Source organism: Prinia subflava, chromosome 2, assembly GCF_021018805.1.
Source record: "Prinia subflava isolate CZ2003 ecotype Zambia chromosome 2, Cam_Psub_1.2, whole genome shotgun sequence".
NCBI classification, from domain to species: domain Eukaryota; kingdom Metazoa; phylum Chordata; class Aves; order Passeriformes; family Cisticolidae; genus Prinia; species Prinia subflava.
Window position 1 is genome coordinate 89,112,978 of NC_086248.1, and position 19,062 is coordinate 89,132,039.

The 19,062-nt window shown below is 43.7% G+C and overlaps 1 protein-coding gene across 1 annotated transcript; it reads left to right on the forward strand.

Annotated features, from left to right (window-relative positions):
* Window positions 1-1,727: 1,727 nt before the first annotated feature.
* Window positions 1,728-16,598, forward strand: DESI2 (desumoylating isopeptidase 2). Its single transcript, XM_063390952.1, has 5 exons — window positions 1,728-1,991; window positions 8,474-8,546; window positions 10,417-10,510; window positions 11,007-11,148; window positions 12,994-16,598. Exons 1-5 carry the CDS (start codon window positions 1,953-1,955, stop codon window positions 13,225-13,227), a joined length of 582 nt encoding a protein of 193 aa, XP_063247022.1. The 5' UTR covers window positions 1,728-1,952; the 3' UTR covers window positions 13,228-16,598.
* Window positions 16,599-19,062: the final 2,464 nt, after the last annotated feature.

The following is a 19,062-nucleotide window of genomic DNA, read 5'->3' on the forward strand; positions in this document are numbered from 1 at the left end:
TGTGTTATTCCTCTAAGTCTAGTATTTAAATGGCAAAATTCAATTTTTAAGTCAAATAAATGACACTTTGGGGATTTATTCTTCACAGAACATGAAGATTCTCTCTCCTGTCACTACAGGCTACAAGTTATGTTTTCCTCTCCTTCTGCTTTACAAGGTATCTTGTAGACAGAAAACAAACCAGAGTCAATGAAGACTAGGTGATTTGTTACAAGTCGTTCCAACAGCCTATTTCCGTCTTCCAGTTAATGCATACTGTTAGTTGAAATGGGGCCCCTGCCTTTTCAGGCAAGGATTTTGACCCCTGCAGATTTAAGAAACAAGTATATTTGCCTCAGTATTCCTCAACATGGAAGCAACTGTTTCCCACAAAACGTTTTCGTTTAATAACCACGTTTCCTAGCTTTTAGCCAAAGGAGTAAAGAACATTACCCAGTGGACTTATGGACATGTCCATGTATTTTACTGGCAAGGTAAGGCATTACTGCCGACCTCGGGTTCGCACACAGGTCCCTCAGGTGCCTGAATTACATATTCTGACAATCAGGAGCCAGACCTTTGTCAGTTTTTGCGACAGTACTCGTTTCCTCTAACCAGAGATCACTCCCCAAAGCAGGAATTGCTTTTTTTACCTGCCTGGATCAGCTATGCTGTAGTGCTCGAGGGACAAAGCTGTTCTGCACACAAAATGGAGCTCAGCAGCCAACTGGAATTTTAGCTAAGAAAGAGGAGCTAAACATCTAAATTTTGCAGCCAGAAATGATAGTGGAAGACAGGATACCCCTGGAGTGGGAACATCCTCTCTGCTGCAGCACCTTTGCCCCAAGGGCACATCCACAGCCTGTTGTGAACAGCATCTTTTTTAAAGTGCTATGAAGGGGCACTCCTTGTCTTTTAAAATTGAGTCTGCTGGAAAAGAGAACCCCCTTTTTTTTTTTCTCCTGCTTCTCTCCAGCTCTTAACAAATGGATTTTTGTTCTGCTGTCGCTTTATCAGGTTAGAGAAGAAGCTTAAATGGCAAGGTTACTCTCGGAAGGCGCCTGCCGCCTTAGAAGCGGCCATGCCTTCACCGGCATCCACGTGTGGGTTATCCTCAGGTCCACACGGCTCAGATGTTCTTCCTGCCGAGCCATTTAAAATTCCCGTTCTTCACCGAACTCAAACGTGAAATGGCGGTGCCGGGGGACGCTGTGAACGCGGCCACCACACGGACCGGGAACTAACTAATTCTCCTCTGGGAGCCAACACCCTCAGGGCACGAGTGGCGGGCACGGCCGGGCAGCGGGGCCCGAGGGAGCCACAGCAGCGCCCCGCGGCCGTCCCGGACAGCCCCCGGGAGGCAGCAGGGACGAGGCACGGAGCAGCCATGGCCGGGCAGCCCCTGCCCCCTCGGCCGGGCCGCGGGGCGGGCCGGGGCAGCGCCGGGCACGCCGGGAGCGCATTCCCGCCCGCATTCCCGCCCGCATTCCCGCGCGGCGCGCCGGGAGCTGTAGTCGCGGCCGTGCCGCTCCGCTCGGGCGCTGGGGGCGGGCTGGAGCGGCTCCATTTTGCGCCCGTCGGCGCGGCTGCCCGGCCGTCCCGCGGCCCGGCCCGGCGCCAAGCAGGGCGCGGCCCGCCCCGGCGCCTCTCCCGTCCCTCCTCCTGCCCTCACTCCTCCCCGCCCGCCGCCGGCACCGCCGCCGCCACCGGGGTGGGGCCCGCGCCCGCCGCCCCCCGCGCCGCCCGGCCCCCGCTGCCGGCCGCGGGCTGAGCGCGTCTCCCGGGGGCGCGGCCCCGTCCCTCCGCGGCGGCGGCTCCATGGTGCCCGCCGCCCCCCGCCGCCCCGCAGCAACAGGCAGGACGAGGAGGAAGCGGCCCCCGGGGGTCCGCACCGCCCCGCCGCCGGCCTGAGCGGCGCCGCCGCCGCAGCGGGAGCGACCGAGCGGGCGGGGGGCGCCCGCGGGCCGCCGGCGATGGCGAACCAGCTGGTGATCCTGAACGTGTACGACATGGTGAGCACCGGCACGGCGGGGCGGGGGGCGCGGGCCCCTCCCGGCAGGGCGGCGGCCGGGAGCGTCCTGCCCTGCGGGGGCCAGGGCGCCCGAGAAACTTTGCCTGCCCTTGCCATGCCTGTCCCCGCGGGAGCTGCGGCCGTGGGCGGCAGAGCGGGAGAAATAACCTACCCGGGGAGGGGAGGGAAGGGATGGGCGGGGGGCCCGGCGAGGGCGGTGATTTGGGAGGTCTGACGATTCCTACAGCCCCTCTGTGACCTGCGACAAAAGTTTGCCGGGCCGGGTCTTCCTGTGACAGGTGGATTCGCTCCCTGTCGCGGGGGAAACTTTCCCTGCCGTGGGCGTCCCTGGGCTGTGCTGCTCCCCCTGCTACTGCCCCAAAGCTCAGCAGCGGGGAGGCTCTGCCTTTCTGCTCACGAAAACCAGAAAAGGGTCCAGTGTAACAGGAGGATGCTAGTTCGGGATAACCTCTGTCTCTGTGAGGATAAGAGCTTTCTAGCACAGTGTCAGTAAGGTGTTTTTTTTCTAGACCATATTTTTTGAATAGTTTTGTTATGGCTACGACTTGGTAGAAATAAAAGAATCGCTGCAGCTTGATTTGCAGCCGAATGAGCTCACCTTGCCTCCCTCCTGGATAATCTTCATGTGGCACCCACAGCAACTGTGGTATTGTCTTATGTTCGGCTGGAAGCTGCTCGAATGCCATGGTAACAAATGAGGTGTAAGTACCTGCATGGAACAGGAGGTTTGGATAAGTAATAAGAAAATATTATCCCTTAATGCGTTTCAGTCGCTGGAAATTAGAACGAGTTCTCTGACCAAGTTGTGAGTCTACTGATAGAGGGACAGTAAGATGGAGAACTAGCTTCAGGTGACAGTGGTTGTGTTGCTTAGCTTATTTTGGAGAGGCTTTCCTACCACCACCATTTTCAAGTGAACCTTCGCTGTTTTGAAGGGATGAAGGTATAGAGTGTAGTGTCAGTGACTGCTGGAAGCGAGAAAATACAGCTTGTTTTGCTTGGGAACAGTCACATTCAAATGGTAAAATGTTTACTGGCAATCAGTAGGGAGCTATCTCACTTGAAATCAAATATATTTACAATAGCATAACAACTAGCCTGATTTTTGTCAGTGTTTTCTTTCACTCCGATACTTACCTTGGAAATTAATGTCCCTTTTTTGCCCACTCCTGTGTTTGAGCTCTCTCTCCAGTGAATATGGCCTGTTACCTCCACTTTGGTTTCCTTCATTATAAACAGTGAGGGGAGACTGGAGACAAGAACAGTCTGTTCACTGTGATTTTCTGAGAGAAGGGAGGGAAAAAAAAAAAGGAGTCTTTGCTCACCTGGTTGAGCTCATATGCGATGCTAATATGAGAAAAAGTCATAGTGTGCCTTATTTATACTAGACTTGAGGAGGGAAGGATGCCCTGTCACACAGATATACAGGACTCCTCTGGACTACAGTGCAAATATATATATTGAGGATCTCTTTTAGCATAAAAAAAGATGGGTTTACATATATTAACTATAAATATTTGTACAGAGAAAGAAGTAGGACTTTGGTTTCGTGACTCTTACATAAGAATATCTTTGAAGTCAAGGCTTGACGCACTTCTGACTCACCAAAATGGAAGACCCACTGTTCTCACAAAGACTTGCTTAATTGTGCAAAGTGCCCAGCCCAGGCAGGCTGTGAGACCTGAACAGAGTGGACTGACTCCTGTGTAAATGCCTTTCCTGGAAAGTAGTGCCATGACCTCTGAGAAACTCCATTCTCACTATGATGGTAGCACTGATGGGGTATGACTTCAGCATGCTGCTTCTTTTTCTCTTGGGGCAGTCTGCTCTTGCATTCACACCATCCTTTCTTTTTCCTCCAGAGCTGAGTTGCAGTGATCAGTTTTACTCCAGCCATCCTAGGAAGGTTGGCAGTCAAGTTGAGGGAAGTGAGGAAAAAAAGCAACAGGAAGGGTGTGCTCCTAAAAGCAAGTCACATTCTTCCTAAGGACACACTGGGGCTGTTGGTTATCTGTTGTTATTACTGGGGCTCTGCCTCTGCTGAGGGCTCACATAGCCTCTGAAGCCTCTCCAAAAGAAGCAGCCAAGCATGTTTATTTGCAGATGTTTGATTACATGTAGGGGTGACTTCAATGGTTGAAGCTGCACATCACCACGAATTATACATAGTATAAGATGAAACCATTAAGGAGAATATTTCTATTTCCTGCTTCAGTCTTGTTTGTTGTTTTGCAGCGGTATCTACTTTATTTGACCATTAGAGAAACAGTTTTCCTTCAAACTGGTGAGAAAAACACAGGTTTGTGTGATGTCTGAAAGATACGGCCAGTGTACCGCCTTCAGCAAACTCCTCTGCTAAACCACATCTCAGTCTGTTTGAAACTTGCTTGAAACCAAAGCCGCCCTTTCATGTTGCATAGCAGTTGTTACTGCTTGTACAACAGCCTGCTGAATCAATGGACCTGCTTTATTTGGGGGCACTAGGAGTGGGTGGGAGAAGGGAGGAGTCTCCTGTAATAGCAGTTTTGAAGTTCTGTTTATTCACCAACCCATGCCAAATGTGTATTTGAGACATTAGCCGGTTTACTCTTTGCTCCTGATGTTCCATGTCACTTGGAAATGGGTTTGGGATTTTTTTTTTTTTTTGTAGTTTAGGTTTGGGATTGAGGTTTTTTGTTTCTCTTTTGGAGCAACAGACCACTGTTACTCAGCTGAGTGACAGAACTAATGTTACTGTAATAACAAACAGCTTCATTTTAACCTGAAGGCAAACTGTGGCTTCATTTCCCAGGCAGCTGCTTAGGTATGCAGGGGAGTAGTAAGTGACCTTGCTACTGCTGGAACTCCTTACAGGACTGAGTTGTTGTTTTTGGAGGACATATCCTTCCAATGTCCTTAGTGCTTGAGAAAGCCAAAGTCTTTGATACAGCCAGAGTGTGAGGGGGATGCCTGTGTTGTAGAAGAAAGTCAACTTTCAAGCAGTGGTAACTTTATGGAGGGAGAGAAGCTTAAGGGCGTATTTACGTGGTACAGTTCATGCCTTTGAACATCTTTTATGATCATTAAAAGGGTAGGGTGAAGGCTTTGATATATTGTGTTTTGAGAGCTGGAGTACTTTATAGCTTCATTTTAACTCACTGCTATTTTTAGGAGTCTCGTTTTTTTGTGCCCAAGTAGTATCCTACTTTTTCCCTTGTCAGACAAGGCGATAACAAGCTAAAGTATTAATGTAAATGAAAGCTCTGAAGATATTTTTGAAGCACTGGGATTAGTGGTTTTCTTTCATTGTAGTGACATGACTTTATTGTGCACATAGAAAAATACTTCTCTAATATTTTCCTTATGATAGATTAAACTTGAAATCCTGTTCTACAAGACTGATATATTGCAAAATATTGAGGGTATGGGATTGCAGCATACTACTATGGCAAAATCCATATCAAGACTAAAGGGAATCCAGTTTGTGTAATGGAAACAAGGATGTAGCATTTGGGATCAGTTTGGGCATGTTACTGAACCAGTGAGCTACACAGATGTAATTTAATTTACAATCTTATTTTGTAAGTTATATATAATCTTTTCAGCTGCAGCCAAATTCAGTACTCTTTGTTGCATTTGTCCTGCATTTCTTCCTTCAGTGAGATAAAGCATTTTGTTCAATGAGTAAATGGGACCAACCTTCCAATAGCTCATCCAGATTAAGTAATAATTAGATATAATTACTGTTCCTAGGGGAAAAGTAATTCTGCCTCATTGAAATTCTTTTATCTTCAATTAACCTATTCTGTTCTTACTGGAAATATGAAGCAAAGTGCCAGCTTGCTTCAGGCACTCCTTCCAAAGCTGCTGACTTTGGTTTTATCTGCCCCAGTGCTCACTCTGTGCAGTGTGGCGAGCCCCGAGTGTTCAGGTGGCACCAGTAAGAGGAGCATGTGCCTGGATAGGAGCAGGCTGTGCTGAATACCTGGTTGGATCAGCTTTCCCTCCCGTTCATCTGCTTCTGTGCAGATCAGTGACAAGGCTTGGTGACTCACTTTTCTCTCTTCTCCCTATACTTTGTGTTTGGTTTTGTGGGGTTGTGAGTGGGGAGTACTGTGAATACTTTTTTCCCTCATTTTTTTCTGTCTAATAACCAACTAGACCATATTCTAGTCCACTGCACGGGGGGTATCTTGTGTAAGTTTTGTTCTGTTTTCAGAGCAGCCATTACCTTGCTTGGCATTAACAGATCCAACGATATGTAGGTTGTTTGGAATGCAGTAGCCAGGTTCTGAGTTTCCTGGCCACAAGTGCCCAGGAGAGGGACAGACTAGAGCACCAGAGGCCCTGTCTAGCTCAGTTCTAGATTAGGTTCATTTGGATACACCTTCCCATTAGGCAAACATAATTTATTCCAGTGATGAGAAACTGTACATTGACTGTGCCTACGGTTTTGACTATAAATGTAAACCTGAAACTATTTTGAAATGGTGAGCTGGTAAACTGCGGGATAGGAAGGGCTTCAGAACTGGAACACATTTATGTTGCTGTAGTTCTTCTGTTTTCCTGGGGACTTTGATTTCACCTGAATCCATTGTGAGCAGAATCCATTTTTTCATACTCACAAACCCACTAAGATGAGTAGTCTTCACATACTTCTCCTTTCCTGCCCTCTTCGTATTCTCCCTGTTCTGTGTCTTTCTATTCAGAGTAAATTAACACAGTGTATTTCTGGATGGAGTCTGGATACAGAATTGCTCTCTGCTCTTTTCTGGACGGTGGAAGGAAAGAACTGCTAAGCCCTTTAAATAGACTAAGGTGATGATTTAGTGTAGTCACCCATACCCCACTAGCTAACATAACAGTACACTGACAAAGCCAGAAATTAAAGTAAATGGTGAAGTTTAGTCTTAAGCAAAATTTATCCATGGATCACAATTGATCTTTAAATAAATATAAGGCACAAAATCTGCCTTCTCTTAATTTGTATTGACAAAATTTCCCACAGCTGGCTTGTCTGTTTGTAACTATTGGCATGACGTGCTCTTTTTGCCATTTACCTTGTTTTCATTTTTATTAATAGCTTGTCAACCTGAGGTTTAGTGTATCATTTTTATTGGGAGACAAAAAGCTTACACGCTGTGTTTGCAGTGATGCTGTAAATCACACACTGACTCCAGCCAGCACATCTTCAAGCGTGACACCTGCACCCTTCTGCGTTTGTATCATCAGTAGTGCTGCACAGGGGCTTTGCATCAGAAAACACTGGTTGTGTCAACAGGCTGTGTGAAGAAGAAAACTTCTTTTTTTCTGCCTACTTGCTAAACCAGTATTAATTTACTGGGGGTACTGCCTTAGCCTGTGTCCTGCCTGCCAGTTGACTTTTGAAGTAAAAGCTATCAGAGAAGCTCTGGGAAGAAAAAATTCTGTCACTGGAGTAATCGACAAAATAATCTTTTCCTTGTATTTTCCTGAGGCTTTTCTTGCTAGCCAATTCCAGTTTTAAGAACAGAACTGAGGCTTTTTTTTTTTTAGACTTTGTTTCAGGTTCCTTCTCAAATTTTGCATCACTTGAAATCTTTTAACGCTTGGAGACTGATACTTCGAGGATGATGATGTAGGCAGGGAAAGAGTACTTTGAAGTTTTCCTTTTCCAGAGTTCTGCATCTTTGAGGTCTTGAGGGTAACAACTTCTGATAGACACTTACTGCTGTTGCACTTTCATAAAAGAAAAGAGAAAGCACTAAGGGAAGTTTCCTTTCTGTACTATTTTTTCCCTTTTCTGAAAAAAACTCACTTCTGATTCATTTTGAAATGCATCTGCTTTCTGTTGGCTACAATACAAGTGATCTATTGGAAACAAGTGTCAGACCTATGCAGAGGGCTTAAACCTCTTATTTGGAGCCCCATGCATCAGCAGCCTGGGGAGAGCTTTGTCTCTTGTATGGTGACCTCTAACTGAGTATTCAAAGACAAAATATAATAAGGTAATTTCAGTCCATCTCTGAGTAGGTGTTGTGCTCCTCTGTTCTTAAGCAGGTGTGGTCATTAGTTTTAATGACAGTCAGTGTGTGTATCTCACAGTCCTGCATTCCAATGTACTCTGAAGAAAAATGTGCTCCTTAAAATTACAGCAATTGATTCTAGAATGTATTCCATCTGATGGCAAACTTTACAACCTACAGCTTGTTGACAAATAGAACATTGGTCTGGATTTCTCCCAGGTACAGACTCCTTGGCTGACCAACTTTGACAGCACTAAAACACTGGAATAGAACCTAATGAAATTAATTCACTGCGTACAATTGGGGAATTTTAGTGACGTTCTGTTCCCATAAAATGGGTTGTACAATTTTCACTTTGTGATAGGGTTTAATGCTTTTGATGTGGGGGACAGTGTGCTCTGAGAAGATAAATCTGTACTGCAAACTAACTAGAGTTTTGGTTTGTTTGTTTGTTTTTTTCTTTTCTCTTTCTCTTTAGTATTGGATGAATGAATATACTTCTTCCCTTGGAATTGGAGTGTTTCATTCAGGTATAGAGGTGTATGGCCGAGGTAAGTACAAGAAAAGTATAACTTACTTTTTGTTTCAGTAATACTGTTATTTAAAAAGCATTTTTCCAGTAGTGAGGGGAGCCTAGCTCCTGAAACCTGTTCATCTCTTTTCTCATCTATTCTGCTTCTGGAAAAAAACCTTGGACATGAATAATCTGGTAGCTGTTGTCCATTCTTTTGTATGAAGATACGCAACTATGAAAAAGTATGAAACTTATTCAGACAGGCATAGAAATCTTTATTTTGGGTTTGGAAATACTTTAAAAAACCTACATAAAACAAAAGTGAGTTTTGTGTAAGCATGGTTGAATCCTTTCCTCCGTTTTCTGTCAGCACTTAGTCCAAGGAGGTAATTTTTAACTACAGAACCAATAATCTGTTGCAGAGAGGAATTTAAAAGTGCATGATACTCAGGAAAAAAGTCTATTCCATTTTGGTAGATTGTTTTGTTTTAGAGACAGTTTCTTTCAAAGGCATCCCATGCATACTGTTCATAAAAGATGCCCTTGTGATAAATAACAGCAATGCTTTTCAGTTTTGCTAAATAGGTTGTGCTTGGCTGCTGCAGCCTCCTGGTCTGTTCAGGCCTCTTTGAAGCTGCATGGCAGCCAGAGCGTGTTTCTGTGCACACCTTCATAGCACAGGCTCAGCTCTGAGGTGTTCCTGCCCAAAGTACAATGACACTGCAGGGTGATGGTGTTGCTGAAAGGAGTCCAGTTAAAGAAGGAAAATCTACTGCAGTGGGGTTTTTTTGGAGTGCGTTGAGAGGTGAGGGGAAGGAGCAAAAGGCAGGGCCTGCACTCCAAAGACCAAACTGCCCAAAGTTATCCTAAACTGTGTTCCAGCTACAGTAATGGTCACATTGGATCTGGTTTTGCAAGTGTTACCAGAGCAACAAATTGACAAAATACAATGTTTATTGTTAAAACTCTTTTTTGGATTTGTTTTAATCTGGCCCAGAAAGACCTGACTCTGAATGGTGCCGTGCCTGAAACCCAGTTTTTGAGCTGTGCCAAATGCGTGTGCCTCCCTTCCTGTTGGGATCAGAGCAGCTTTCTCATATAGCAGGTCATGCCCCTGCTAGAACAATGACTTGCATTTTTCAAGGCACATCAAACCTTTTATTTATTAACCTGTTGTAAAAAAGATTATCCACAAACCTGAGTGCTAGACTTGGGTGATGTGTTAGGAATTTTGAGGAAAGGAAGCGTGAAGTCATGCCTAAAGCTTTTATTGCACTCTGGGTGCGGCATGCTCTGTTATCTTCCAGACACAGACGGAAGCTGCAGCACACCATGAGACCTTCATGTAGTATCAGTGCTTTAACCAGCAGATGCTCTGTGCAGACTTGAGATGGATGCACTGGTTTACTTTTTTGTTATAGTAAAGAACTTGTGACAATTGAACTCCTGCAAATCAAGAAATTTAAAGAACCTATTAGGCCACTGTGCACTGCCACACTGAGGACTGTAGTGTGCACTGAACAGAAGTGCCATCAGACCTCTGAGGATGCAGTACTTTCAATCCCCAATTTAGATGTATGTATGTGGAATTCTAAACACAAATGTGTATAAAGATGTACAATTTAACTTGTAAATGCTCACTTATACAATGAAAACAATATGGACTTACTGCAAAGTTATTCCAGTTAAACCTGTACACTGATGTAGGAAATTTCCTGTCACTTTCTACTAGGCTGGGTAGTAGACAAAACTATTGATTTCCAGCTCATTTCATTTGCTCCCCATGTAAATAACATGTCTGGTTGCTAGCTTTAGATCCTTGTGATGTCATCTTCCAGTCAGTGAGCTCTGCTGATTTGTACTGTCATCAGATGCTGGTTTTGTTAAATCTGAGCTTTCTCTTTCAGAATTTGCCTATGGTGGTCATCCATACCCTTTTTCTGGAATATTTGAGATTTCACCAGGAAATGCTTCTGAGCTAGGAGAAACTTTTAAATTTAAGTAAGAAAGATTACCTATTTTCTTGCTCTTTGGGAAAGCATATGAAAAAGACATTTTGTTGCATTTAGTTTCGAGGATAGATGTATTGAATTGTTCAGGATCTCCGACTTTCTGAGAAATTCATGTGTTTGCGTAGAAATGAAACATGGACAGAGGTGATGAGACAATGAAGTGTCTACAGCTAAGAACTTTTTTTAGCATACCATTAAATTCCTGAAATGCACACAAATTTTGTGGACTTGTGGTTAACTTTTATTACTTTTATTATAACAGTGTAAGCAATGCAGTAACTTTTGCAAGGTGGGCAATCAGCAAGGAAACATAATCTCTCATGATAAAGATGAAAGTGGTGCCATAAGATGGAACAGAAAGAACCTTTGTTATTCTTGGAGAACAGAAAGAGCTAGCCAAAGTGGAGTGACTTGAGCAATGTATGAACAGTAGTCACCTCTGTCAGGGGAGCCTGATCACCTTCTACTCTCTGTTTGTCTTCTAGAGAGGCTGTGGTTCTAGGCAGTACTGACTTTATGGAAGATGATATAGAAAAAATAGTAGAAGAGCTTGGAAAGGAATTCAAAGGAAATGCTTATCACCTAATGCACAAAAACTGCAATCACTTTTCTTCAGCTTTATCTGAGGTAAACAAACATAAAGGTCTGTAAAGATGTGTTTCACAGGTGGCTACAGAGCATCCTCTCCTTCTAGTCCTTTGTAATGTTTGGTTTAATTTTCAACTTGTTATCTGTGTTGCCTTGGGCAAATGTCATCATTTTTCAGGTTGTATTTGTGCTTATGTCCAAAGCATCCGATTTTGCTGCTAAATATTGTTGTCACACATAGCTTGTGTTAGAGCAGAGGTGCATTCCTAAAGAGACACCTAGTAAATAAAGTATTAAGAAGCTTTGAAAATAACTTTAGTTGTTTTAGGGGTTGCTACTGAAGATAGAACTGCATGCTATTTTTATCAGGTTATTTGTATTTCCGCACAGAACCATCACACTGTAAATAATTTTCAAAGTTATGACCTAGTGTTAAAGAATAGCAAAGGCATTAAAGTTCCTCAGCTAATGTTAATCTTCTGCTTGAGAGGCTTTTGTCAAGTTATTGCTGTGCCAGCACCTTGTCCTGGTCACGTAGATACTTGAGGGTGGTGCAGAGTATCTGACCGAGGAGTGGAACGGGCTCTGCTTTTCCCCCTCGGCTTTGCTGTAACATGATCAGTTTGCCAATGTGATTGAGTGCCTGATCATTCACATGTGTATCCACACAAGGGAGAGGGTCAGGAACAAGTAACCCAGGCCAAAGAGGGGAATGGAAACTTTGATTTTCATTGATGGCTGACAATCTCTGCTTGACAGAATTTATTCTAATGTTTCATTGAAACATTCCTAAACAAGGATGGCTGTTTTCCCCATGTGAACTTTCATATATTTTAATTGGGTTTTTTTCCAAAATAGTTAATGGATACTTACTGTATAGCCTGTGCTTTATGTAGACTGATCTTCCAGTGGCAGTGGAAAATTTTATTGAGATGATGAATCATGTGCAATGCTGGTACAAGTAAGTAGGGTGAGACACTGACAAAGCTGCAGCTGGTGTGAAATCTGGCCTAAATGGCCAGGGTTTTTCCATACTCTTCAGTATGGTCATATTGTTTCTGTTTTAGGTCTTGTCCTATTTAGTGTTCAAATTGACTGTAAACATGGGTATAAGTGCAAGTTAAATGCTGCTCAGTTACAGCAGAGTAGTGCTCATGTTCTCCAGATTTGCACTGTAATACCAGAGGTGAATATGGACGTAGTGAAGTAGAATAGCTCACTCCTTGGATAGTGACAACAAAATCATTTAATGACTGATGTGCAGTAAAAATAAGTACTTAATGCAACTTCATAAATTTTTGAGGAGTTGAACCCAGCTGTGCATTCTCTTATAGCTTCTCTTGTTGCAGTGAACGCAAGTGTGTGCTTGGCCTGTCTTGTAGGATAGTGACGTCTTGTGGAAGTCATCAGAGGTCACCACAGTAAAGAGCCTCAGCTCTGTGTGTAACTCCATACAACTGTGGTATTGACACCTGATTTCAGCGTGCTTTTTAATAATAGTGGGGTTTCTCCTGCAATTTCTGTTTCTGAGGGGTTAGCACTGAATAGAAACCATAACTTAAATAATTTCTGTGCCTTTTATAGAAGTTATTCAAAAAGAGTGAGATGGTTAGGCTTTTCAAGACTTCTAAGAAAGTCATAGAACCAACCATGTGTCCAACTTTCACAGTGGAATATAGGTGTCTCTATGGGACTTGGAATGCTGTCTTTACTGATGGAGAAAATTGTCATAGTGCAGCTAACTTGGGTGCTTCTTGACTGGCATTTGTGATAGGTAAACTGTAAGGCTACTGCAGCTTTTGCTTTTTATTTTCAGTACTGCAGTTTTGTTACTGCTGAGTTCAGAAAACAAATTAACCTTTTTTTTTTTTCCTTCCCCCATAGATTCTCTGTGGAAAAGAGATTCCACGATGGGTGAATCGCCTTGCCTACTTCAGCTCTTGCATACCCTTCCTGCAGAGCTGCCTGCCAAAGGAGTGGCTAACTCCTGCAGCCCTCCAGTCTAGTGTTAGCCAGGAGCTGCACGATGAGCTGGAGGAAGCTGAGGATGCAGCAGCATCAGCTTCCTTGGCAAGCTCAGCATCTGGGTCTAGAACTGGACACCACACCAAATTATAAGTCCTCCTCCAAAGTAGCAAATGGTTTGAAATACTTCAGTTTGATCTCTTCAGCAATTGACTTCCTGACAGAACATGAGAGCCAACTCTAGAACATTGTTTTTATATGCAAAAAAAAAAGCTCTCATCAACCCCTGTTTCAGCTCAGGATTATTTACATAGTGAAAGGAATTGCTGGGAGAAAAGGGAATGATTTTGTGTGAAGCCACCCTTTTCATTTTCACCTGTTTGGTAGACCTGAGTTAACATCTTGCATAAAGCAGAACTTAAATTATTTGTTTACAGTATTGTGTACTGCTGTTTACAAGTCCTGTAAGGACTCCTGCTACCATGGAAGAAGAAAGAATTTGAGTTTGATTTAACTGTTGGTACAAATCAAAAGCAGTGGTATGATGCCCTGGATGAACTTTCCCCTTTGTTTTCAAGATTTAAGGCAGGAGAGCATTAAATTGAGGAATGCCAGAAACTGCAGAATACTATATGTGTGAACAGGGTACTGTGCACCTAAAGTGGCTGATGTAAACAGGTAGATTCCAGGATGTAGGGAGACTGTTTTTGGGCTAAAATCTGTTCCTAAAAGTATGACCTCTACATTAATGAAACTGTGGATTTTTGCACATATGAAGGGAAATTTCTGTCTCATTGCAATGCACATCAATCCATTGCTTTTTTTTTTTTTTCAATTCAGCCATGTAGTTTTCATCCTGTCTTGTGTCTTTACTTGCAGTTTACTTCAGTATTTAAACATGTGACTATCATCCGCTAGAAGCATCAACAAATCTTTCACTTGTTTGCTTTACTTGATTTCAAACTTGTATATATAAGTCAGTACTTGTATTCCTTTTTTGTTTATTTGTTTCGTATAGTTTGGAATCGTGTAAAACAAGCCATTTATGGTTGGGGAATGGCCTTTGCTTCCTGCTGCTGATTTTACTTTATTTGAGTTTGTAAACATTCGTGTCCTCCTTTTTTGGAGCTATAAATTACTGCCCAGTCGTGCATATCCGCACAAAGGATAGAAAAATCCTAATTTATTTTCCCACAGTCTCTGTCTGTGGCATTTACTTTCTTATCAGATGTAATGAAGAAAAACCTGAAAATTGCTTATGCACCTGCGTGTTTACACAGCAGAACCCACTAATCTGCACACATAATTATACCTGAAGGTAAGAGATATTATTTTCTAAAACACAGAGGTATGTTTGCTGGTAGATTATAATTAGAGCTAAATTATAATTAGTGATCAGAATATATAATGGAATGCCTTATTCTTGTTAATTTACCAAGAGAATGAATTGTTCTTCCAATCATTAGTGTAAATTAGTGAGGTTCTATTGTGCACATAAGGCTACAGTAGCACAAACCTGAGGGAGGTGAGCTTGAGTATTTTGTAAGACTTGCTGCCTTAAACTAACAGAAAACATACCATCCCCAAACCAATCAGCTCACAAAGAAGTGTGCATTACTGGAAATACGAATGATTCCTATGAGCTTTATTTACAGTCGTTTGCTGGATTTAGTTTTTCTGTTGAATGAAATACTGACTCTGCAGTTTCTGCTGTTTAAAAGCAAAAAAATGGCCTCTTGGGAGGCAAAAAGCTTCATGTTATGAATGCTCCTGGCCGTGGGTAGTGGTGCCATTGAACCCTTCGGGAAGGTGCAGTAGCTGTATCATAGTAAGAATTCACATGGTTGCCAGCTCCAACTTGTGTTAGAAACAAATGGAAGTTTTTCTGCTGCCACCTGGGTTGAATCCTTCATCTGACAGACTTTAGGTTTTCACTTATCTTCTGTGATGCAGTGTAGTACAGAGGGAGAAATGCTCAGTTCCGGGGTGGGAAATCAAGTGAGACTCTTTCTGGAAGGAGTGAGATAGTAGTAAGTCTCCATAACTGTGTTTTGGTACGTGTTTTAATAATCTCTTCTACCAAGTGCAAAATGCTTAAGACTGGTGAGTCTGCCGCTCACTTCATTCTCTGTTTGATCTCCAGAAGCTGGATATACTGACCCTCCCTGTCGAGTGCTTTCCACTTTGAATTTGAGTTCTCCTTTCCTTCTTTTCCCTGTAGTGAAAATGGATATGGTGGTCTCCAGTCAACTCTCAAGCATTACAGAACTGAATCTCGCCCTACTCACAGCTCAGACAGCAGGCTGCAGACAGGTCACTCGCTGTGTCTCCGCTGGGCAGCTGTGGTAGTGATGTGACTAAGTCTCTTGGCCAGGGCAGGTCCTTTATTTCAGCTCAGGGTTGAGGCCACTGATCTAGCAAAGTACTGTAGCTTTTCCTAGACTTTAGGAAAAATAAATAGAATGAATTTTCATTGCTACCTTTTATGTACCAAAATCAGCTTTTTAGGCTTCTGATACATCCAGAGCGCTAGGTCACAAATCTCTACACCTTCATTAACACACACAATTACAGCATGTACAATGCAAGAACGTGACAGATCACAGCACAGTTTTTATTTAGAAGTAAAACTAAGACTATTTTTTATAAAGCAGACTGGAAAGTTTGTAACAAAAACATTCATTTTATTGGTAGCTGTACAGGTGAAAATACTGTCTGATGCTCCATAATGACTTTTTTTTGTTTGTTTCGAAACCATCCGTTTGTGAATCCTGTGAGGAAACTGACACCTGAACCCTGAAGGTTGTTGGCTATTGTATCAAAGCGAGCAGTACTGTAACTTCAATCGTGTGCTGTCAGCTCAGCCTCTGCTGGATGCCTGCGAGAAGTCACCCTGCCAGTGGTTACTCTGATTTGTTAGCAATAGAGCAAGTTACCTTTCACCAGCATTACTGCCAAGCAGGGATTACTTTAGTCTACTAACGACCACACTGTGCTAGGACTAGAACACTTCAAAATGCTGTGAGAAAGCTGGACACCTGTGGAATCTTTTCCATCAAAACGGGTAGAAAAATATCACCACTTCAGGGTTCTGCTCTGTTTACTTTCTCATTCTTGTTTAATTTTCTGTGGGATAGTACTTTTGATATGTATTACATTGTTTAACTCAGTCGTTTTATTTAAATGCCATTTTCTGTTCAGCAAGCCAAAAAAATCCAATGTACTGTCAGTGTGCACCAGTAACTTCAGAGTGGCTTGGTAAAAAAAAAACATAGTTGCATTACTTCTAAAATTTGCAATGCAATTCTGATCACTATTGATAGATGATAATTTTCACTGTTGGAAGTTGGTTACAAGCTGAATATCCACTGATGCATTTTTTGTAAACTTGTATTCAAGTTTACTACATAGTATTTGTATAAAATTCAAAGAATTTTGACTTTTGTTACCTGTACATGGCAACAAGTTGTCTAGCATCTTAAACTTAAATCCATCAGTTTATTAAAAATACTTTTATAAAAAAAGTTGGCTCTGTGTTTCACTCCCCCTGTACCTACAGCTTGTTTTGGCAGTGCCACCCAGGCTGATGTTTGATTTGGAGTGATGGTTCTGAAGGACAGTGAGATTATCGTGGGTTTCCTGTAGTTAAGCTTTAGCCTGTGAGGCTGACATGAGCATCAGGTGCTGTGGTTTGGTTTGTGTGAGGCATCTTCCCCCAACGTCCCGAGCTGTGGCACAGAGCTGGCACAGCCCTCGAGGACAGGCTGTGCCAGCTCTGAAAGGTGTTGGCGCTGGAATTTGCAGAGGGCACGTGAGGGTGAGTGTTTTCAGAGCAGAGAGATTTCTCTGCAAGGTGAGGGCACTGATGAATGGGAGTGCTGTCCTGGGGCTGGCTGAGCTGGTGTTGTCCCTACCCATCTCTCCCCACAGCTGGGAAGGGGATGTGTTTTGCCATGTGGTGCATGCTGAGCAGGACCTGGCCATGCTAATGAACATTGGCTAGGGTGTGACCTGTTGGAGAAGCTGCCCAGACACAGATGTGTTCCCTTTTCTGTGTTTCCTAATCACCAGCAAACCTGCCAAAAGAGTTTGAGCCACTTGTAACCTCTTGAAAGGAAACATGACAATAGTTAATCAGTTAAAACTAATGTGAGTTCCAGATGAACTCACTTTTGGCATCCAATGGCCAGGAGTGCCTATCAGCTTCTAGGAAGGTGATCAATACACAGAAGTACCTACTTCACTGTTTGCTAGTGGGTGAGTGGAGCTGCTCTTGAAGAAAAGATAAATGTTCCAAATAAAATTTTATTTTCTAAAAGTTTCTTCAGTCTTGCAGAAGTGTATGACAAATTTGTCACTGGAACTGCTTTGCAATAGGCAGAGGTTTTTTATGGCTGTAGTACCTTAGTCCTATCACCCCCATCCCCCAGAATAAACACATTCTTTCTCAGTGCTTCATGCAGTGCAATGGAAATGGCTATTGGACAGTTCCTGACTATCTCTGAAATCCTGTGGTTTGATCTAAATCAAACAGTAAAAAAACTTCAAACTTGTCAATGTAACAACGTGTCAGGGAAGCCATGGCAGTTCTTTGGAAAAGCAGCTGTGCCCCACTGGCAGCTCCCATTCCTGCTGGGCTACAGTAGGGAGCCTGTACTTTTCACATGATCTGGTCCATTAAAGTTAGCGTACTGCGAACTAAACCAGGATCTAGCCATAAGGAAGATCCTTCACTGGCCTAGTTTTAGCTTGTTTGGGGTGTGGCAGAGGCTGCATCTACCTCAGGGTCTCCATAGAGAGGGACTTTGCTCATGCCAGAGTGGCTCTCCATCCATCTCTGAGCAGCAGCCTGGGACACATAGAATTAAGGGAACAGTGCTCGTTCTGCAGGTGTAAGATGGGTGGTCAGCAGTTCTCCTGGTCTTTGGAAAGTTGTTGATCCTGGAATCCTCAAAGCAGCAAGCCTGCTGCACCTCCTGGTTAGCTGCTGTGCTGCTTCCAGACCACGTGTTTGTGTGAAAGGAGAGAAATCACTGCTAGTGTCTCCTGAACGAAATGAAGGTGAAGGAGGGGCTCAGTGTGTGCCCTCAGAAGCTGTTTCTCATGGGCTTTAACTCATGATTTTAGGGACCTGTTTTTACCTCTCTATCCCATTTCACCTTTACAGGGCCTGAAACAGGGCACCAGATACAGAACTTCAGGAAGCTGGGACTGTGTTGCTGAACTGTTCATGCTGGGGCTCAGGACAGCTTGGGAGGAGAGTTAGGAAGGGGTATAAGCCATCGTGGGTGAAAGAACCCTTTCCCACATCCATGAAGCCAGCCCTGCCTGCTGCCCCAGGCAGCTGTGGGGTGGAAGTGTGGGGGTTCTCAAATGCACCCCTTGTGGGGTTCTGCTGTGGTCCCAGTGTGGCTGATGGTCAATACGGGGTCCTCCTTCACGGTGAGACAAGTGACGTGAATCAGCCAGCCCCTGGCCAAACAGGGCACAGACAGATTTTTATCAGGCTCCAGTGAAATGTGTCCAAACTCCCTCACCAGGAAGGGGTAGGGGTGGAGGAGACCCCCCGTTCCCACAGAGTGCCTGAGTGACGTGGCAAATGCTCTCTCATGTTTCCCAAGTCGAAATGGTCATTACTGATAGCTCAAGCAGAGCCAGGGTTTCCTCCCAGAATGAGTATAAAGCCCTATTAAACCCACCTAATGACAACAAAAATCATGTTGAACAGAAAATGTCTCATTTCTCTACTCAGGCTGCAGAAGCTTGAGGGTTTTGTCCTGGTTTTCCCATTCCTAATTTGCCTGTGGGAAATGCTGCCTTCCCCCCAGCCCTCCCAGCGCCAGCACACAATAGCTGCTTGTTTTTGCCTGGAAGGAATTGCTGAGCCTTTAAATAGCTGGAATTTGGTTTATTTTTCTTCTGTACTTCAGCTCATTCACTACTCAGTCATAGCATCCTAAAAGTGAAGATTTCCAAAAGCACTGTCAT